The sequence below is a fragment of the Zingiber officinale genome, chromosome 7A, assembly GCF_018446385.1.
Source record: "Zingiber officinale cultivar Zhangliang chromosome 7A, Zo_v1.1, whole genome shotgun sequence".
Lineage (NCBI taxonomy): Eukaryota > Viridiplantae > Streptophyta > Magnoliopsida > Zingiberales > Zingiberaceae > Zingiber > Zingiber officinale.
The window spans coordinates 142,781,135-142,797,861 of NC_055998.1; the positions used below are offsets into that span (position 1 = coordinate 142,781,135).

At 36.6% G+C, this 16,727-nt stretch overlaps 3 protein-coding genes across 5 annotated transcripts; 2 read left to right on the forward strand and 1 right to left on the reverse strand.

Annotated features, from left to right (window-relative positions):
• Window positions 1–298: 298 nt before the first annotated feature.
• LOC122003087 lies at window positions 299–2,836 on the forward strand. Of its 2 annotated transcripts, none has more exons than XM_042558527.1 (4): window positions 299–565; window positions 1,354–1,477; window positions 1,550–2,409; window positions 2,482–2,835. In XM_042558527.1, the coding sequence occupies exons 2-4, from the start codon at window positions 1,401–1,403 to the stop codon at window positions 2,568–2,570; spliced, it is 1,026 nt and encodes a 341-aa protein (XP_042414461.1). In that variant the 5' UTR covers window positions 299–565; window positions 1,354–1,400; the 3' UTR covers window positions 2,571–2,835. The 2 variants fall into 2 exon arrangements, with proteins under 2 accessions (XP_042414461.1, XP_042414462.1); XM_042558528.1 differs by lacking the exon at window positions 299–565 and adding an exon at window positions 716–873 and having other exon boundaries at window positions 2,482–2,836.
• A 370-nt stretch (window positions 2,837–3,206) lies between these two features.
• LOC122003086 lies at window positions 3,207–9,232 on the reverse strand. Of its 2 annotated transcripts, none has more exons than XM_042558526.1 (11): window positions 8,929–9,232; window positions 8,464–8,585; window positions 8,247–8,392; window positions 7,351–7,405; window positions 7,210–7,243; window positions 6,863–7,089; window positions 5,826–6,080; window positions 5,445–5,549; window positions 5,243–5,293; window positions 4,139–4,217; window positions 3,207–3,680 (listed from the first exon to the last, which is right to left on the reverse strand). In XM_042558526.1, exons 1-11 carry the CDS (start codon window positions 9,098–9,100, stop codon window positions 3,523–3,525), a joined length of 1,404 nt encoding a protein of 467 aa, XP_042414460.1. In that variant the 5' UTR covers window positions 9,101–9,232; the 3' UTR covers window positions 3,207–3,522. The 2 variants fall into 2 exon arrangements, with proteins under 2 accessions (XP_042414460.1, XP_042414458.1); XM_042558524.1 differs by having other exon boundaries at window positions 4,139–4,220; window positions 8,929–9,230.
• Window positions 9,233–9,769: 537 nt separating this feature from the next.
• On the forward strand, window positions 9,770–10,117 carry LOC121999813. Its single transcript, XM_042554444.1, has one exon. The coding sequence runs from the start codon at window positions 9,770–9,772 to the stop codon at window positions 10,115–10,117; it is 348 nt and encodes a 115-aa protein (XP_042410378.1).
• Window positions 10,118–16,727: the final 6,610 nt, after the last annotated feature.

Genomic DNA, 16,727 nt, shown 5'->3' on the forward strand with positions numbered 1-16,727 from the left:
CCTGCGCACACGGATCGCTGTTTATGTCCGTCCGATGGCGAGTTAATCGGACGGTAGACACTGCCCAAAATTGCTAACTTTTGTAAAATCCGAATTTATTGTCATAAATTTTTTTTAAAAAATTGTAAAAAATTAATTAGTTTAATATTTTTAGAAAATAAGTGGATAAGAAATAGGGAATTATTATTATTGTCGGCCAAATGTTGTAACGTGGGAGGGCCGTGATAGTGTCGGGCCGGCCCATTTTGAGTTGCGTTAGCCCAATTAACTGCCTCGTCAGCAGAAGGAGAGCCCACTTGGGCCCAGGTGGCGGAGAGGAGCCGACGAGAAGGCGAGGTCGTGGAGGCGAAGCGCGAGGGTTTACGTCAATTAATGGCAACGGCTTCCCCAAATGTGTCGATCCCCGGCGCGAGCGGAGTCGCATCGCCAGGAAGCGACGAGAAGAGAGCCAATCAAGGACATCGCTAGGGGATCCTCTTCCTCCTTCCTTTTTTTCTTCGATCCAGGCGTCGGCGATCTACTCCTCGCTGGATTGATTCCGGCCGAAGAACCACCAGGGCGAAAGGTAAAGTCACCCCTTTCCTTCTCCTTCTTCTTCCCCGTGCTTTAGATTTTAAAAAGTAAGCTTTTTGTCAGCAGCGGGCTTTTGGCTCTGTGCGTGCACGTCGCATGACCGTTTTTGTTTTTTTTTTTATTAAAGTAATGTGCTTCCCTTGAAAATTTTAACTTTTTTTTTATTGCGATCGTCAATGGATGCCGTGTGCTTGGTCGAGGCGAAAGGTCTCGATTCGTTTCGATTTGATTATTCTGGAAGAACGATTCCGATTCGGATCTGGACTATAGTTGGGCGATTTAGGGTTGCATCAAAATCGGGTATTGTTTATTTCTCATTGACATTCCTTGAGGATGTACCTTGAAAATTCGATGTGTTCTTCATCCTGTGAAGTCTGATCTGCTCAGAAGTTTGCTTTGGAAATGAATTAACTCGATAATTGATGTACCGCTAAAAGTACTCATCCAAAATTTTGAATCTCTTTCTGCATGTCTCGTAATTGCAATAAAGAACCTGGTTGTTGCCAAAATTTGGAATAGCTGTGAGCTCAACTTCTAAATCTTTCTTCCAATCTCTGCTTTGTTTTCCTTTTTTTTTGTAGGGATTTACTGCTCATTTGGTTTGTACATTTTGTTTATATGTAAAAATATTAAAGCTTATGATGTAATATTCAATAATGTTTTGATATAATCTACTTGGGAACAGGCAATTTGAATGTTCTACGTGATCACTTTTTGAATATATTCCACACACATTTGTTTCTACAATACAGGAGGTGACAATTGATTTTGTTCTTGCAGAAAGGGATTGCTGACAATTTTTACAGGAATTTTCACCTTAAGAGAGCATGAGCGAACAGAATCAGGAGATCATCCAGAGCCCGGCTAACTTACCTCTGAAGCGGAAACGTGGGCGCCCTCGAAAGTATGATTTAGATAGTCTAAGCGAAAGGCAACATGCTCGTCGAACTAATTCGACTAATATTTCCGCTCTCAGGCTTCAAGCTGCAACTTCATCTCAACCGTATCCAGCTTCAAATTCAAGTCATGGTGTTCAGGTTATCCCAAATCAAGTTGATCTTGCTGCCTTCTCTGGTATGAGACCTCAAACTCTTCCGTTTCACACTCCTTCAAAGATCGGCGTCGATCCAACTGCCCATTCTCGAAGTGCAAGCTTCGCCCACTACTCTGAAGTTAGCCCGACTCAACCTAATTCTTCCATCATTTCGAACCAAAAGACTAATGGCTTACTCGGTCAGACTGTGTGTGGCACACTGGATGGAACCTTTGAAGCTGGTTATCTGCTGACTGTCAAAGTAGGCGACACCGGTCACGTCTTGAAGGGCATTGTGTTTGATCCTCATCGTTGCGTCCCTATTTCAGAAGAGAATGACATTGCACCGTTGATCCCCATGGCAAGGCCGATAGGAACCTTTTATTCGCCGACTGAAAAACCTAGTCAGGCGCTTGTTTCAGTGCCAGTCCGCCCTGCTGCGGCTTCATTTGATGTTGCTGCGCCCCACCAAAGAAAGGAACCTCCTTCCACTAAGATTCCAGAGTCTTCCAATTATAAGCCTTCCGTGCTCGATATAAATGAAACACTACCAAAGATCGCAGAGCTTACGCCTGTTGCGCCTCAAAATGCAGCAGTTGGTGAAACCCAAGCAGAAGATTCATTGTCTCTCTTCATTACTAACAAAGAAAAACCTCAAGTGACTGCGGTAGTTCATTCGGAAGATCAAAGAGGAATTGCTATCGAGCCTCATACAGTTGCAGAATCATCTGCCAACATAGACATGTCGGATATCTCAGGATTAGATCAAAGACAGCAGCATCACTTTGAAGAACTATTACAAGGTAATGGTAGAACGCTAAAATTTTGTATACTTAAAAACCCCAAGGCAAGTAATGATCAGCTAAGTTTTGCAGGCAGCATGCCACAACCTAGTGAGCAATCATCTGACCAGGGGCAATTCTGTAGTGATCCAAAGTTGCAGGATGAGATCTGGAACCTTTGAGTTTGAAGAACTTGTTAGGTTTAGCACTAGTGGGAAGAATTAGAAGCAGCTGTAGTAATTTGGAAGAAAATTGGAAAGAAGAAAGAAAGAAAGGGAAAAAAAAAGGTTGTACTTGTTGTCCAAATGAACAGTAATTTTGTTTTATGTGCTGGTGAAATACTCTGCTCAGAATCCTGCCTATGGCAAAGCAGTGTACCCCTTTTTGTGTAGGTTTTTTGGAGGACAATAAAATTATTAGGTCACCAAGAATCTTTTTGCAATGTTGATGATTCATTGGGATATTTGTTCCTGTTATAAAATTATTATTTCACCAACAATTTTTATGTTGCTCTCTCATCAATTGATTTTCCCATGTGTTATATATTTGGTTTTAATTTTTAACTAAAAGGCATTTTGGTGCCCCCAATATAAAAGTCTCGGAGAAGAGTTTTTATATGTTATGTTCACTTTATTAGCATGGGTGAATATATATTTATATTTTTAATTAAGAATTCCAAACTAAATCAGAGAAAAAAAACTAATTTATAAATTTTAAATATTTCAATTTAATTTTATTTCATCAACTGAATGCTCTAAAATTGCTCATCAATAATTTGGACTAAGAAGCAAGTTGAACTTAATAAAAAAAAATACACATGGACTAAGACATGCATATATTTCTCTCTGCCCTGTTTTAAATACACAATTCCATTTCTCTGTAAAAAAAATTCTTATCAAATTAAAGAGAATAAACCAGAACTAAAGGACTCGAACATGTAATTCACTTTCTTCTTTTGACAATAAAAGACATTTGAAGTTCCTAAAAAAATTCCCTGATCATATCATCAAGTTCAAGGGGCCAAATGATATCATCTTCTACTCTGCATCATTATTTACCATGGCTGAGGAAATCAAACTAATTCAACAAAATTGAGAGCAGACTCCAAGATCCGGCTAAAGAGATCTGAAGGGTTCATCGGAAAATATAACCATTGACATCGGAGATCATTACGGGTTGGGGAACGGCATAGGGCTGGGCGAATGGAACATGCATTGGTGCCACAAGTGTTTGGTTCTCACCAGCCATTATGGGGGGAGCCATAGGCAGCTGTATAGGCTGTGCTGCTGTACCTAAAATGGCGATCAAAATTCAAGAAAAGTCGAGCACAGTGAGCAGATGAAGATTAGAATGAAGTGATTTGGTCACCATCAAAACTTCCATGAAGATTCTCAGATATTAATACTCTAATATATGAGGAATAAAGATTATCAAAAACTTGAAAACATGCCATGCTTTAGGAAGTAACACCTACAAAAGTTTAACAGCTCTATGAAAACTTTTGATCGGGATAGATTCATATCTAAAGATGCTAACAATAAGTTATTTTAAAACTTACTATTTGTTCGTCTATTAGAGGAGAGGTTGTAGAAATGTTCATGATTAAGTAGATAGCTTTATGAACAACTGGGTTGATTGAATTGGAAAATGGATACAAGTTAACCTTTTTGTGACCACTTTGTGTAAAATTGTTACATATAAATATGTTAAATACGTGTGATTCGATTTGAGAATTTTGTAAGGAGAGTACCTTGAAACTTGAGTATATTTGCTTGAGGGGGATGAGGCCGAGGATGCCCTTGTGGCATGAATGGTGTTCCTTGAATTGGCTCCTTGAAGCAAAAGGCAACGATCAGTTCAAAAATCAATGACTAACATAATGATATAAAATTTTCATAAATCACTAGTAAAAGGAAAAAAGCTAGAATAGTGATAAATCAGACTGAGAAATTCCATATTGAAGAAAATTAGCTACAAGAGTGACAACAGTTAATAAGGCAACAAGTCAATTAAGAGACTTTCAATTCTTTTTTTTACCCTGAACTAGAATCTTCTATGGTCTTTGCTGGCCTTTGTTGATATTTGAAAGAAATATACATCAGTCCAATTCAATACTCATTTGTTTAATGATCTTTTTTAGCATAAGCAAACTGTTCTCAAGTAATTGGTCCTCAAACAGGAACTCCCTCAGTTTTTGCTAGGGAAGCAAGAACATATGTACTCAACCATTTCAACAAATCACCATATATGTATATCTGCATCACCATTTCTTTAGTTATGACATAACTTCTCAAACATTTTATGTTCTGTTTGAGTCAAGACATCAAGCATTATTTTACTTTCAAATTTCTTGTACATTATTCTAAACAGCATTTTCTTTTTTACAGTATAACAAATATTCTGTTAACTATCTTAGTGAAATTTTCTCAATGCCCTCTTAACAATCATAGTGAAATATCATTTTTTAGACCTTACCATCCATCTAATTTCGACTCTTTTTTAGACCTTATCATCCATCTAATTTCGACTCTTTTTTAGACCTTATCATCCATCTAATTTCGACTCTCAATCTAGGGTACCGGATATCCTATTGATAGCACTGAAGATGTACTTTATAAAAGCCCTTTTTGATTTGAATAGAGAAGTTATCCTCTTTCCTCAACAATTAAGATATCAAACTGTTCTTAGAAAAAGACCTATCAGCTATATATACGTGATAATTTCATAAAATGAACACTCTGATAGGCGCTTGCTCATTTTGACAGTGGGAGAAACTATATGACAAACATTTATAAGCAGCCATGTAGTGAATATCACAAAGAATACAAAACTACACATACATAAGAATAATTACCTGGGATACTGGATGTACATACACAGGCTGATTTAGTGGCCCAGCAGGTACCTAGATTTAAGATCACAAATGTTATCATATTTAATTAATTTGGGAAGTAAATTCCTCACCATATTACGACCAATTACTAGCTGTTAGACCCAATTATTTTGTGCCAGAAAATAATGAATTCAAGGATATATTAAGAAAGGGATAAGTCTACCATTTGGGAATGTGGATTCAAGTACACATGATGTCCTGCTTGAAGAGGATGATATTGGCCATTGACACGAACTGGAAGTTGGCGAATACTACTGTGCCCCACAATCTATTTGAAATTAGAAACAAAAAAAGAATAAACAAATATAATTTATGGGGTCCTGAGTATTACCATTGTTATAGAACATTAGTGTAGCATCAATTAGGAATGGACAAAACAGAACTGTCATGTATAAAAAAATGTAGCCTATGGATGACAGTGAAAATGAACTAGTACTTAAGTTCAATTATTAAAAAAAAGTTTGACTAATTGATTATATAGACATGGACTTAATAAAGAAAGCATCATATACATACAATGAGCAGAAAGCACTTAAGAACTCACCGGGCGAGCGTAATGAGTTCCATTTCCAGCTTGAGCAGCAATTAGGTTATTGTATGGAACCACTTTACTTGGTACTGTGAAACGACTTGCAAAAGATTCCACCTCATGTCCTAATTGTGCTCCAATAGTAGGCACTACAGAAAGGCTATTTGACATTTGACTTGGGCTTACAAATCTGGGCACTGGAGCTGCTACTTGTCTATAATTTGTGGCTGTTGGTGTAAAAACTTTTGCATCTGGATTGAGCTTTGATTCCTGTAAAATTATGAAAGTACCAAAAAGTAAGAACCAAATATTGGTAAACAAATGAATCTAACTAATGCAAAAAATTCAAATGCTAAAAGCATCCATAGATCTCCTATGATGCAGTTCTGTTAGATTAAACAAATAAATTAAATCAACAACAGGTAATAAATTCAACCCATTCAAACCTATCCAGGCAGTATATCTCAAAGAACCTATCACAGTCTACCCCATTCAGCCCAACTTGAACCATCCAAACTACCTGTCTTGTCTGTCCTACCAAATCCATCTGACCTGCTCAACTCATTTGACCACCTAGTTTGCCAAGCCGATTCACTTAATTCAGCCCACTTAATTCATTTGCCATGTCCTGCAAACATTGGCCCACTCGACTTACATAATGTATCCTTGGAGAATGGAAAGAGTGGGAATGCTCATGTATTTGTTGGAATGACAAAAGGAATAGATAGAAGGATAGTGAAGGAATAATAATTCAATAAAAATTGGTATTTCAAGTTCATTCTATGACCAAACATAGAAAAAGTTATTCTATGATAATTCCTTTATTCCTATGAACAGATACATCAAAGAGGAAAATCCAACAGAATATTCCCTTCTGCACAATTACTACTTTTGAGATATGTATAAATCTAAATCAATAGAAGTAATCCTCTACTTTATCGTTTGAAGAAAAGTTGTAACATCCAACAATTATAGTGGCTTAAGGAAACAAAGAATTGGCAGTACATTTTTTTGCATACAAAAGCAGGAGATGGGAAATTCTAGAACCTCACCTTGGCAATAATACTTTCACCTTTGATTTTCTTTGGGATTGTTGTATTAGATGTTACTAATCCAGTAGCATATGAATTGGCTGTAATATCGAATATTGAAGTGGAAGAAGTAGAACAGACTGAAGTACTAGTATCTGATGAGGTCAATGCTTTGGGAGCTTCAATTTCTTGAGAAGATAGCTGGTCGGGTAGAGAAGCAAGATGGCTATTTCTTCCCTTGATGTTTGCTGAATAATAATTTGCAGCAACAAATTTCAATTTTTCAAAAAATGCTGAAATAAATATAAAGATGCAAACAAAGTATTTTGGTTAGAACTAATTTCTCAAGAAGAGGACATATGACTCACAGCTAGGACTCAAAGAAGGAGCTCCATTTGCCACCTGCATGGGCATACATTATAAGCTCAAATAACCAGAAAATATATTATTCAATAATATAAAAATTGAAAATGTATGCCATATTCAAACTAAGTGATGGTTCTAGAAACCTCAACAATTGAATTGTCCTCTTTGTCTCCATCAGCTCGGGACTCTGTGACCTGTCTGCAGAAAACTAATGAGATCAAGGTACTAACCATGTAAAAACCAAACAATGTTGACACAGAGAAGAATTGATAAATTTTTGGGATTGGCGTTTCCAATTTATTTATTAAAATTTCACTGCTACTAAAAATCATTTTATTTGAGCAATTAGCCTCAGGAATATATAGTTTTAAGGAATCCAAATGTACTGTTACTTTCTAACTAGAGCATATTTAGAAGTAAATTCAATTATGCTTTATCAATTGAAATTCAACATCATTCTATAAGCTAAGTTCATTTAATTTTAGCAAATGGAATTCGCATTCATCTGAATCAGAATGTAAGTGCCTTGAGAAAATGAAATTTCCTTGCTGTAAAGGTAGCTGTCTAGCCTACTTTCAGATAAACAATATCAATTTGAGAAAATTCAACTGAACGTGGAGTTTAATGATAACTTGAATGTCAGTAGGGTCCAAAAAAGATATGAAATTCCACTCATCATGATCCTTCCAACACAACTGGCGAAAGACATTTGTTTGAGAGATAAAAGGCCAGAATATAAAACAGAATACAGATGTTCAGACCAGAGTATGAGACAGAATATAGCATAAAATAGACAGCTTGGTCATCCTGTTGATAGATTGGTAGGTCATTGAATGCAACCTAAATTCCGCAGGTAGATAAGTTTCGCATATGATCCTAACAGAAAGAAGAAATATATTTTTTCCCAAATTCACTATGATTCCCTACCAGTTGTTAAATACAACTAAATATAATTGTATAAAATAATTGGCAAGGAACCATAACTGTCCTAACAACAAACATACACCAACAGATTTAAGTTTTCATATGCACCACAAACCTTGAAGCAGAGTTCTGAAATATCGATCGGTTTTCTTCCCTTTCTATTTCCCTACTACAAGAATGGGACTCAACTTGATTCACTGACTCTGTACTTTTGCCAACGACATGATCAACAACACCTTCATCAGCTGGAAGTACAAAACCCTGGTAAAAAGAGAACAGATTACGGAACTATAAAACAAAAGCTTCACACAAGAGTAAGGTAAAGGACTTACCCTTACGACTACTTGAACCAGATCAGACGAAAGCACAATGAGAGTATCCACACAATCTCCTAATGCTAAGTTTGCGCGACACTTCCCTTTCCCTATTTTCGTCGCTTTCTTCAACACAATACCTAATAAAACGAAGCAGATAAAAATTTCAAAAGTTCGTAAATCTACAACATGCGCGGATCTGACACCAACGAAATATACAAAATCTTAAAATCAAGCTCTAGCATTAAAAAAAAAAAAAAAGGTAAAGTCGTAAGGAACGTTAAAAAAAAAGAGAAATTTTAAGGCAGAAATCATGGATCATCAATCAAATCACAAAGCTTCGACCTTCAGGACGCATACATCAATTAGATCAACAATCAGGGCAGGCAATAGCGGTTGGCCACACCAACGCAAATCGAAACGAGATAGAGCTAATAGGATGATCAAGGTTGAGCAAAGTAGAAACAAGCGGAGGCCCTATACCGTGGTCCCTGTCGAAGCAGGCGGTGTGCAAGACTCCGGAGTAGAGGGATCCGTCCTTGACCTGGACTTCGACGGGGAGGCCAACGATGCACATCGTGGCGTACAGCAGGGCGTCCCCGAGAGAGGAGGCCGCGGGGATCTCTTCGCTTACGCTTTCCTTCGTCGGAGCCATTCGCGTCGCCGGAATCTTCTCGATCTCGCGGCCGCCCTCGTTCGTCCCAGAGAAGAGAAGCGAAGAGAATTTTTAGCAGCAGTCTCCCTACGAACCGGCCTCCCGCTTAGCTGTCTGCATTAGATTCCGTGCAGCTTGATTCTGATGTGAACCGTTGGATTTACGGAATCTTCTAGATATATAACTTGTCGGTATTTTGTTGTATTTATATTCCAAATATAAGAATTTGAATCTATCAATAATTTTCAAATTTCACAATATTAACAAACTTTTTTCGACACATCGTATTTGTTTAATATGATATTTATCTATTTTAGAAAATGATTAAAATGTGAAAAATTGCTAATTTTAAAAATAAGAATTCGATTTAAGCTTCATTTTCGGCTTTTAATTGGGCCTACTGGGTACCCAGTGGGCCTCACATGAGGAATATTAGGCTTTATGGGCTTTTTTGGGCCGTTGGTGGCAATTTTGTAATAAGAGGATGCACTGCTTGCCCTTTCGATTTAAAACCCCACGGTGCTGATTAGTTCTTCCCTTTCCCTCCACCTCCCGCCTTTATCGCTTCCATTCACGCTCTCAAAAACCTTCCAGAAAACCCTAATCCGATCTCGTTTCATCGATCTCCCTCCCCCCCTGCGAGCTCTTTCGCAGCTCGATCCGTCGATCATGGTGAGCTCGGGTGCGAAGCAGCTCTCGCCGTCCTCGTGCTCCCCTTCCCGGCGCAGCAAGAGGCGGCTCCACCGCTTCCTGAAGCCCGGCGACCTCGCACGCCTCAGGGACTCGATCTTCCGGACCGTCAGATCCGATGCGCCACTCCTCCTCTCACCGCCCTCCTCCCCCTCCCCAGCCGCTCAGATCGACGGCCGCCCTTGCTTCGTTGCCCGGGGGCATGGCCCACGGTACCCGCAGCGGAGGAAGCTCGTTGCCGCCAAGTACGTCTTCTTCGGTCCGCCGAGCCCCGATCCGGAGCATTTCTTCGATCCCTTTGGCGTGGATCTGGTTCCTGCTCATTGAGCCTTGTCTGCTCTCTCCCAATTGTTTCGTTCTTTTGTCTGTTCAGTTATATAAAGCGTCAATAGCATGCTTTTTCCCTTCCCTCTAACCTAGCTTCTCAATGATTGAGCTCCAACTGCTCCCTCACATTTTTTTTTTTCATTTTTGTGTTTGTTTAGTTGTAGTCAAGGTCAATAATGTCAAGATTTGACATTTGCTGCTTAAAGATTGAATTTCTCCTTTCCCCCTCTTGATTTCATTTACTACTTTTTCAGCATGTAGAAACTTGGGGAGTATTGAATGTTTGATTCTGTGAAGAATTGATGTTGAAAATGTAACGTTTTACTGTGGAAATTCTACCTTTATTCTCGTTTGTTGCTTCTTGTAGTCATGGTGTGTCTAAGGTATTTTTTTTTTTTTTATGAGAACAGATCTGTTGAAAAGAGGCAATTTTGGCAATTACTGTCAACGTTTTAATAACTATTGATTGTCCATCTGTTTCAAGTTCATGATAATCATGTGTACTTTAATGTCTTATTTGTAGCATGAGGTTCATTATCATCACTAATTTTACTCTTTTACCATACAATGGCCTTACAAGATATCTCTAAGTTGTTGAAATTGAGATCCTGGTTGTATTTGTTAATTGTTCATCTGCTCCAGACTAATGATAATTGTTGTGCACTTAGATGTCTTATTTATAGCATGGAGTTCATTGGTCATGAACAAATTTACTCTGGCTATAAAATGACTTTTACAAGACTTATCTAAATTGAAATTAAGATCCTTGTGATTTTTAGACGGTTGCTACTTGTCTTTAAAAAATAATCCATCAATTTCTAGTCTGCCTGCCTGCCTGTCATCATCAATCATGTTGCTAGTAAGATTGATCATGAATTTAGGATCTTATGATTGTTTGTTCCTACCATTTTGTTTAAGCAATGTAGGTCTCTAGTTTCTTGAGGCCTTCGGTTACAAAATTGTCAATTGTGCTTATTTGTTACAAGGCTATCTCTATTCATTTGTTATGTTCTTTGTGCTGATATGTTAGCAAAGGATCATTGCTCTTTTATGTAAAATAAATTTCAAAATTCATTCCTAATTCCAACCTGTCCCACATGTCTACTTGTTTGTTTCAATTCTTAAGTTCAATTATTTGTCAATGACTTTGCAGCCGATGGCCATCAAAGTGTGAGTAGAAGTAAATGGGTAAGCATTAGTCATAAGTGTAACATTAGATTTATCAGTTCATTGATTATCAATATCATATTCCTAAAAAGAGCACTAGTCTCCTTATTTGATTTGTGCAAATTTGCTAATTTTTCTTTATCTTATTCCTTGCACTTAACCATCCTAAATGAATTGTAAGTTAACTATACTCTAATTGATTAGACAATACATTAGTACGCTTCTCCACAATAATATATCCCTTTTAAGTGTCTATTCAATGTTCCCAATACAATCATGCGTGTAGTCGGTTCCTTGGTATCAATATTTGCAGTAGTTAAATTTAGTTTATGTTTTTGCAGTTAACAACTCAAATATTAACTCAGTGAAAGGTTTTGTGCTCTGTTGATATATTGCTAATTGGCCTAGTTATTGATTCTTCATCATGTCAATGTCAATTTATCCAACTTATCTGATTAGGTAAGATACATACAATCATTCATTTTTTTATGGTCTTTGCAAGTTGTTTTCATTGTGTTTCCACATTAATCTCTCTGCTGTACAAGTCAAACAATTACTGTCTGATTTTTAGCTGAAGCAACTTCTGATAAACTTTTCCTATTTTGAGATTCTTCTGGATATGTTCAAAAATTTATTTCCAAACAGAAATGCTCAAAAAAATTCCTGCAAATTATATCATTGTATGAAATTAAAGCTTAGCTTGTGTTAGTTCATAATGTTTAAGCTCAAATTATAGTAGCTCATATATGGTGAAACTTAATGATAGTTATATGATGATGTAAACAACCTTTGCTAACATCTTGCCATATCTAAGATTAGATCTAGGAGTCGTGTTTATTTTTATTAATCGTGTTTCAGATTGATCAAGTTGTTTAATGTTATTTAAAATTGTGTCTAATATTATACATGTTTTTGAACATATTCCACATGCGATCAGAAGTTTCTTCTTTCCTGGTGCTTTGCAATATGTATGAGGCTTTACTTGGAACCTAAAACACCACAGAATGTTCATTGATTGGTTCTTTGTATCAGTGTGATGACTTTGATCTATAGTCTGTGTTTGTAGCACATGTCGGTAAGTAAAATACCTTCACCTATAGGAAGACACAAGAGTGAACTCTCTACCAAAGCCAAAAGATCTTTGCCTCAAGAGCTTCTCTATGCCTATTCATCTGCATGAAAACAATTGGTTCATCATAATACGACTACTGAGAATAATGCTTCATAAGTTGTTAAGCTAATTGGGAAGTATCTTTTATTGAAATATAGTATAAGAAACTAAAGGTTGATTTAGATAAAGGATAGTCTTATTTAGGAAGTTCTTGTCAATTAGGAATTTCATATAAGAGTTTATTATATGCAATTTTGGTTATATTGTAAAAGAGTGGTTTCATGATTTGAATCCGTAATATTAAAATCACACTGTAATAATTTTACCGTGGTACCGGCATGTCAAAGGCAATTTTGAATGAGTTATTTTCCGTTTTTCATGATTTTTTTTTTCTAGATGTCCATTTGAAAGTTTAATGATATCTTTGACAAAAAAATAAGGGTGCGTTTGGTACGTATATTTTTCATTTTCATTTTATGGAAAACGCGCGTTTTCTAGAAAATAGAAAATGACAAAATGTCATTTTCTGTTTTTCTAGAAAACGTTAGTTATTTTTTTAGAAATCAAGTACGAAAAACGTAAACCAAACATAATTTTTCAGAAAACGTACGTTTTCAGAAAATGAAAATGAAAAACGCGCGTATCAAACGCACCCTAAATTTCCCAACGTAGTTTTTATATCTTGATATTTTCCAACCAAAATATCTTATGAAACCTCGAAGATTTAATGAATTTATTGATGTCCAATCAAAATCTATTAAAACATTGACTCGGCCTTAAATTAGAAATTAAATTGCATTTGCACATCTGTAGCTCCTTCACTTGTTGCCAAAGAACCCCAAACAGCCCCAAACTCTATCCACGTGAGAATTATTTGATTTGGCCAACGGAGTGGGACCCGCTAAATCTACCAAATGGCCAATAAATTCCCCCTCCCCTACTTTTGTCACGTGGACAAATATTATTAGGCACAAATAAGAATTATTATTAAATCAATTAGGCTACGTATTTCCCTACTTAGATTCTTATAGCCTGTGGGTCCGATATTTATAATTTATTTTTTTAATTATAATATATTTATAGAAATTTTTTTACATGCATTTAAGGAATATTGGACTTCTAGATTATTCACTACAGGTACTTTTTGATTTATTTTGACGGTCAATAAAAATTTTTCGAAGGATCGAATCGATCACCTCATGTCAATGATTCCTAACTTGATTAATCTTGTATTTTTATTTGATTCTTATAACCATCATAGCCTTGATTTAGAAACGAATGCATCAAGGGTTGAATTGAAAGTAAACTCATTTTTTCAGATATATAAAGATTAAGTCCTAACTTCGATAAATTAATGGATGAATTTTTCTTAAAAAGCAATTGATATAAGAACGTTAGGTTGATCAGTCGTCTGCTACAAATACTTTTCGATTTATCTTAATGATCTATCAGGTTATTTATAGACCAGATTGATCATCTCTAAAATTAATCAATGTAAACTAGATACCTAATTCCAACAAAAAAAAAAAACTGAACTCGTAACTTGAATTAAGACACCTAATGAACTAACTACTAGATCTCATTGCTTGCATTAGCTATTCCAAAATCATTGTAGTAATAAATTATCGAACAAGATCTCATATATATATATATATATATATATATATATATATACTCGAACATTCCTTAATCTACTATGTCGATATACAATAATATGAGTGGGATCTAACTCCGTTCGAAACATCATAATCAAGAACTATATATATATATATATATATATATATATATAGTGGTGAATCTAGAAATTCAAGTATGGAGGGACGAATTTTACATGGAATAAAGGACATTATCCTCTATCTCCACTAGTAAAATTTCATAATACTAGGGGTTCTGGATCTGCCCCTGTATATATGATGTGTGTGTGTGGTTTAGTTCAATCGCACGAGTCAAGTTTCATTTGAACCTCACGAGGGAGCCAGACTAGCGCAACATAAGAGGTAAATCTTAGTTACCCTCCTCGTTAAGTTTGATTTGTTCCGTGTATTGATTTTCGATTTAGAATTTAGCCAATGGAATCGTCTATGCTCAACCGAACAGCCATAATGAATTTCTAAGAGGGGTCGGGAAGGGTTGCGGACTAACAAATTAAGGGGGCGGAGTCTTTTTAGTCACTATAGACCGTAAAAGAGAGTACTTTACTCTTAGCTAGTGAATGCGATGGTCAACCGATCAACGGGCCGGGAAGAAGTTACCATTAAACATTTTGAACATACACACTACTCAAGCAAGACAACTCTTCTACATCAACCAAAAAGAAAAGGAAAAAAACAAGAAGCAAAAAACAGTGAAGAAAATTTAAATGTAAACAATTAAGTCACATCACATCAAGGTTAATTTATAGTCGACAACCGAGTGATTAGAGAGAGATAAATTACGGAGTTAACTTATATCCGACTGCTAAATATCTATAGGATGGAAGGAATTTTTTTCCCATGAGAATATATATATTCGTCGAGAATTGATCTTTTATCATATTATGACACACTATCATTCTCAAGCCAACTAGACATCCTTATAAGCAAAAAAAAAAAAAAAATCCTAGCTAATAAGGATCCTAATTAAATAAAATATTTACAATTTTTCAAACAAAGTGTTTATAAGAGCATCCATAGTAATTGAAATTTTAGGAGAGTTTTTTCATTAGTTTCACGTCAAAAGTAAAAAAAAAAAAAAATCATACATCTCTCAATTATCAAAAACCCTTTCAACAATTTTTTTTCATAAATTTCACACTTTTCATTATATATATATGATCCGGTGATAAGGGTCCACCCCTCAGAGGGTCATGGCCATGGTGAAAGTCAAGGTCTAGGCGGTCAACGTCCATGTGTCGCTGGTCGGTTGGACAACTCACTCGCTCGACCGGGATAAAGAAGTACCGATCAGATATCACCATAGCTCGGCTAGACACCGAGCTTCCGATGCTCAAAACAAGACATACGCCGAGCGGTCAGCTCGCTCGGACTTACATTTAACCCTGGAACTGGTGAAAAGGGATCGCAACACAATGAAACTCGGACAGTGGAATGATTGGTCGAGCGACCACTCTGCTCGGCCAAAGGGCTAGACCACCCGAACGGCTAAGGGCTGGCCGAGCGGTTGTCCCGATCGGCCCACTAATAGACAAAAGGAGGATCAGTCGACATCCTCGTAGGAATTCGTGCCACCAACAAACGACATGGTTGACGGTATGGACGGGCAGAGGATCGTACGGCAGAAGCTTCTACTATCATGTCAGAGATATGCTTGGGTCATTGAAGTATGGTGTTAGAGACGCTTTCCTGACATGTCTTTTCAGGGTCAGCTTTGAGAAGCGTGCGCGCCTCGAGGAGCGTGCACATGAGCCTTCGGAGCCCTATATAAAGGACCCCAAGTTTCAACGGAGGTATGCACATTTTTACTGTAGCTACTGTTACTCTGCTTCTCTGCTTCCTCGCTTATACACCGCCGGAGACTGACTTGAGTATCGGAGGACCATCTCTGGGGAATCCCTCCCTGACTTGGCACTGACGTTGCTGTGGTTGCAGGTCTCTCTGACTCGGAGCCCACCGACAATCAACAGGAGCGCTACGCCCCCCAGCATCCATAGCCTCGACTCTCGGACGGGATCAATATAATTCTTATCTTTTCTTCATATTTCACCATTTATATAATTAATATTTTTTAAAAATATTAATTAAAAAATATTTTAATATTATATATATTTCTTATCTCATATTGGTCTGTTCTTTTTTTTTAACAAATATAAAAATTAAAAATTAATATAAAAATAAAAAAAAAGATGGTGTGTCATGATACAAACTATATTACAAATAATTATATTGATTACCAACCCATAATTCTCTATTCATACAAATGTGGCCTATGCCATATATATAAATTCTCAATGAATCCGTCCAATAACCCATTGGATTCCATCTCGAACTCATATGGCATAAAAAGTGATTCACTCGTCCTCAACACCTCCTCTAATTCGTCCCTAAATCAATACGGAAAAGATAAATCATGAGTGACTATTAGCCATTAAAACAGACAACAAGGCATGGGACAACAGTTTCAAAATGTCCAATAGCTAGTATCTATTATTAATATGACTCAAATTAAAACACGATTAATAAAAATATAAAATAATTATTTTTTTTATCAAGTTTTAATTTTGTTTTAACTAGTCCAAAATATATGAATTTCAACATGAGCTAACCGTTCACATGGACGGTCGGCCCCGCAAATAGTTGACTAATATGACATATTCAATAGAGCTATTGGTATTAA

What these genes read in the sequence shown, in the direction of transcription:
- LOC121999813 (XM_042554444.1), top strand. Translation starts at nt 9,770, where the DNA reads ATGGTGAGCTCGGGTGCGAAGCAGCTCTCGCCGTCCTCGTGCTCCCCT.
- LOC122003086 (XM_042558524.1), bottom strand. Translation starts at nt 9,100, where the DNA reads ATGGCTCCGACGAAGGAAAGCGTAAGCGAAGAGATCCCCGCGGCCTCC. An exon ending in TGGTTCAAGTAGTCGTAAGG is followed by an intron (nt 8,393 to 8,463) that starts GTAAGTCCTTTA and finishes TCTTTTTACCAG; the next exon opens with GGTTTTGTACTTCCAGCTGA. An exon ending in AGGACAATTCAATTGTTGAG is followed by an intron (nt 7,244 to 7,350) that starts GTTTCTAGAACC and finishes ATGCCCATGCAG; the next exon opens with GTGGCAAATGGAGCTCCTTC.
- LOC122003087 (XM_042558527.1), top strand. Translation starts at nt 1,401, where the DNA reads ATGAGCGAACAGAATCAGGAGATCATCCAGAGCCCGGCTAACTTACCT. An exon ending in AAACGTGGGCGCCCTCGAAA is followed by an intron (nt 1,478 to 1,549) that starts GTATGATTTAGA and finishes TTCCGCTCTCAG; the next exon opens with GCTTCAAGCTGCAACTTCAT. An exon ending in CTTTGAAGAACTATTACAAG is followed by an intron (nt 2,410 to 2,481) that starts GTAATGGTAGAA and finishes TAAGTTTTGCAG; the next exon opens with GCAGCATGCCACAACCTAGT.